This window comes from Notamacropus eugenii, chromosome Y (genome assembly GCF_028372415.1).
Source record: "Notamacropus eugenii isolate mMacEug1 chromosome Y, mMacEug1.pri_v2, whole genome shotgun sequence".
NCBI classification, from domain to species: Eukaryota; Metazoa; Chordata; class Mammalia; order Diprotodontia; family Macropodidae; genus Notamacropus; species Notamacropus eugenii.
The window spans coordinates 12,741,094-12,746,125 of NC_092880.1; the positions used below are offsets into that span (position 1 = coordinate 12,741,094).

A 5,032-nucleotide genomic window follows, 5' to 3' on the forward strand; every position below is an offset into this window, starting at 1 on the left:
TCACCTATTCTTTGAAAATCATAGTCTGATGCTCCTTTTTAAAGATATGTGGCCATCGAAATCTTGGGATTTTTTCCTTAGGCATTATTTTAGGTCTTTCTAGGCCAAATTGTTGGTTTTCCTTAGAAAATATTTTAAGGAGCTATATAATGTTGTGATATAAGAGATTTATTATATATCTCAAATATGTCCTGGGTGGGTCACATTCAAATAACTCTCAATCTGTAGTTTAGTGGTGGTCACCACGATTTTGCCCCTTTCTCTATAACCTTCACCGGTTTTTGTAATCTAACAGCAATTGTCTTCAATTTCATAACATTTAGAGCTTGAAAATTATGCATAACCAAAGGAAGGAAGGGAGGGAGGGAGAAAGGAAGGGAAGGAGGGAAGGAGAAAAAGCATGAAGTATAAGAAAGGGAAGAGAGAAGGAAAGTATAATAACCAGATAATTAGAAAAAAGATAACTAGGAAAAGAAAGATTCCTAACAATTTCAGTTATGCATATTTGGAATGGAAAACAAAGTCTTCCTCTACCCCAATCCTCAATGGCATTGGTGAAGATCTTTAAGAAAATCTTAGATAAACACTTGTTGCTTCTTTGCTGAAGGAGTTAATAGAGCTAGGGGCCATAGATTAAAGTTCCTTCTAAATCTGAAATATTATAATTCTACTTTTCTGTCTTATTTTTTAATTAGTATCACAAATTAATTTAGAAAAGGGAGGAAAGGTGTTGTAATTGTGATTTGGTTTTATTGTTATTTTTCCAAGTTTTTTTATCCACCTCTTAGTGACTCTACTTGGGATTTTCTTGACAAAAATAATGGACTGGTTTTCCATTGCTTTTCCAGCTCATTTTGCAGATGAGGAATTGAGGAAAACAGAGTTAAGTGACTTGCCCAGGGTCAAACAGCTTGTGTCGGAGGCCAAATTTGAACTCAAGAAAGTTAGTCTTCCTGATTACAGGACTGGTGCTTTATCAGCTGCATCACCTCGCTGCCCTTATGTGCTGATATCGGAGGTTATTTGAATCTTCCTTTCTTTCAGTGCCATTAACCTTCCTTTTTTCCCAGTACATACAGTCTCAGTGATAACCAGTGCATCTAATTAGTGTGAATATAATCATATGGATAACTGAGAGGCATTATAGTGATTCTCAATATATTATTTGGCACATATATTTTAAATATTTGAGTTTTTGATTTACAGAAGAAAAAAGCATTTCCATAACATAGTATAAGAAAGATGATTGCACACGACACTGTAAATTTACTCAGTTCAACTTTTTATTCCTTTGAAATAAGTAATGAAATTATTATGCAAATTTCAGTGTTTTGCTTATGTCCTTTCCTTCCCTAAACTAGAGATGACTACCATTAGACATATATATGTATATATAGATAGATGATAGATAGATAGATAGATAGATAGATAGATATAGATAGATAGATGTATACTTACATTTACAACACATAATATATACATATATGGATTGTTTATGTGTGCGCATATGAGAGTATATGTACATATATATGTACACACACACACCTGAATGCGTGCATGCATACATACATGCTATATTCCTTGTTCTTTCTCCAGAGGCACAGAGAATCTTTATACTTCCTTTACAGTTAATGCATTTGTTTTCATAATAGTCAAAATGACTTTATGCTCAAAGACATTCTTAAATCAATATTGCTGTTACTTCATACAATATTCTCTTGGTTTTGCTCATTTTACTCTTCAACATTTTATGCAAATATTTCCATTTTTTCTAAAATCATCAATCTCATCACTTGTCTAGCAGAGTAATATTCCATCACAATCATATACCAGAACTTGTTCAGCCATTCCCCAAATGACAGGCGCTCCCAAAATTTCCAATTTCTTGCCACCACAAAGAAACCACTATAAACATTTTAGACATGTGGGTCCTTTTTCTTTTCTTTAGTCATCTTCAGAAAAAGATCTAGCAGTGGTATTTCTGGGTGAAAGTATATAGGCAGTTTAATAATTCTTTGGGCATAATTTCAGATAGCTCTCTAATATGGATGTGTCTGTTCACAATTCCACCAACAATGAAATAAAGTCCCAACTTTTCCATATCCCCTCCAATATTTTTCACTTTCCTCTTTAATTATTTAGCTAATATTTTAGGTGTCAAATGGCATTTCAAGGTCGATTTAGTTTGAATTTCTCCATTCAATAGTTATTGAGAGCATTTTTCATATACATGGAAATCATTTTTTTTTCTTTTTTGGAAAACTGCCAGTTCAAATCTATTGGCGATTAATCGTTTGTATTTACTAATGATTTTACTTGGAAGAAACAAGAGTGAATTGATAAGAGTGCTGAATTTAGAGTCAGAAGTCATAAATTTGAATCTTGGCTTTTTCAATACATACTACATAACCTTGGGAAAATCACTTAAAATTTCTTTTTGCTCAGTGTCCTTACCTGCAAAATAAGAAATTCCAACCAGAAATTTGCCTGTCCGGTCTAGATATGTGAGGTTTTCTTTCTCCTTTCAGTAAAAAGTGAACTTGTGAACATAAACTACTAATATTATCCCATTTCTTTTTTGGATGAAAAAAACCCAACGATTTTCTCAAAAGGATTGATAGTTTCTTGAAATGTAACTAAAGAGGTTGACTTGAATTCTCGGAGAGAATATATGAAACGTATTGTTACTGAACGATTTGTGATCATTCCCAAGACATCAATCAACAGAAAACAACGAATTTGAGTAGGAATAATTCACATGTAACTAATCTTATTTCCTTTTTGGATATGGTCACTACAGTGATAGATGAACAGAAGGAAAATGATGATATATTCCAAGTTAATCTATCTGTGAATAGATGTCATACATATGTGCATATATCTATACACACGTGTGTATATATGCTAATCACACTTGCTTCACAGACATATATGTGTGTATATATACATATATACATATATGCACACATGCATGCACTTGTACATATATACCTATATATATTGAAATTTTTGCTGAATTACAGAAGATGTAATATCAATATAAGGATTGTGATACTCACATTGTGCTTTGACCTTATTAGAGCATATCTGGAGTATTCTGCCCAGTTCAATGTGCTACGTTTTAGAAAGGATATTTACAAGCAGTAAGACTTCCATAGACTGACAATGAGGAAGGTGAGTACACTACATATTATATTCTATTTTATGGTTTAAATGAGTGGAAATGCGTTTTATTAAAATAAAATATTTATGGAAAACATGGTCACATCTTGAAGTATTTGAAGAATGGTCATATGGAAGGGAGATTCCTGACTCCTAATTTACTCCACAGATCAGAAGTGTAAACAACTATTAAAAGCTATGAAGATATTTATTTAGTTCTGATGAAAGGGAAAATTTCTTATCAATTAAAACTGTGAAGTATTGTAACAAGAGGAAAAAACGACTGAATCTAGAAGGACAATAGGAGATAAGCAGGTAGAATGCCAGTTTTCAGCAAGTATTAATTAAATGATATGTACATAGAAATTTATTCTTTCATAAGCAAGCTCAAGACATGTTTAGAGTGGATCACAATAGATTGTGGGAAATGTATGTTCTTTGTAATATTCCACGCATTATTTAAAGGATACAAGTAACACTAAAATACTTGAGAACAGACAATGACACAGTAGGACACAGGATCCCCTGGTCTGTTTTTCTAATTCTACTTTCCTCTATTTAAGTAGTGATTAGTTCTCATCTATTTCCTTCCCATTTTCATTAAAGACATAGAAATGAAAAACAATGTGACTGAATTCATTCTCCTTGGACTGACACAAGACCCAGTGAAACAGAAGATAGTATTTGCCATCTTCTTGGTTTTTTATACTGCAACTGTGTTTGGAAATCTGCTCATCATTTTGACCATCAAAACGAGTCCCACACTTGGGACACCCATGTATTTCTTCCTGACCTACTTGTCTTTTGCAGACTCCTGTTTCTCTAGTACTACAGCTCCCAAACTGATTGTAGACAACCTCTCTAAAAAGCAGACTATCTCCTTTGATGAGTGCATGACCCAACTCTTTGGAATGCATTCCTTTGGATGCATGGAAATCTTGGCCCTTATCCTGATGGCCTATGACCGCTGTGTGGCCATCTGTAAGCCTCTGCACTATACAGTCATCATGAACCAGAAGATGTGTGGGATTTTAGTCATATTGGCCTGGGTGGGGTCTTTTCTACGTTCTGTCACTCAGACTTTCCTTGCCTTCAGTTTACCATTCTGTGGTCCCAATGTGATTGATCACTATTTTTGTGATGTGCAGCCTTTGCTGAGATTGGCCTGCACTGATACATATGTCATAAACTTATTGGTTATTTCTAATAGTGGGATTATATGCATGAGGAGCTTTGCAATTCTAATATCTTCCTATGTTTTTATCCTTTATTCACTAAGAAATCATAGTGTAGAAGGGAAGTGTAAAGCCTTGTCCACCTGTACCTCCCACATAATTGTGGTCATAATATTCTTTGTTCCTTGTATTTTCATATACACTCGACCCCCAATTATCTTCCCTGTGAATAAGTTGGTGTCTGTATTTTATACCATTGGAACACCTTTGTTCAACCCCTTGATCTATACACTGAGGAATGCAGAAGTAAAACATGCTATGGGGAAGCTATGGAGCAGGTGAGTAAGTTCCCATGGCAAATAGCATACATACTCCCATTCCCCACCCCCCAAGTTACTAGCATGTGACTTCACAGCTACCTACTTCACTTTTCTCAAGTGTAAAATGAGAATAATAAAAACATCTATCTCACAGGGTTGTTATGAGGATCAATTTAGATAATATTTGTAAAGTCCTTAGCACGGTGCACAATCACAGTCACCTTCTGCTTCAAAGAAGTTTTGGAACAATGTGAAAAATAAATATTATCTGCTTGCACTTGTCCCTGACCCCTGAAATTATGAACATAATATGAAAACAGTTAAGTAAAGAATGAGGAATGATTCTATCATGTTCAGCCCAAAATAGCAAAAGTA

General features: G+C 34.2%; 1 protein-coding gene across 1 annotated transcript; it reads left to right on the forward strand.

Annotated features, from left to right (window-relative positions):
- Positions 1 to 3,776: 3,776 nt before the first annotated feature.
- On the forward strand, positions 3,777 to 4,700 carry LOC140516608 (olfactory receptor 4C11-like). The gene has a single exon (XM_072627616.1). The coding sequence runs from the start codon at positions 3,777 to 3,779 to the stop codon at positions 4,677 to 4,679; it is 903 nt and encodes a 300-aa protein (XP_072483717.1). The 3' UTR covers positions 4,680 to 4,700.
- The last annotated feature ends 332 nt before the right edge of the window (positions 4,701 to 5,032 follow it).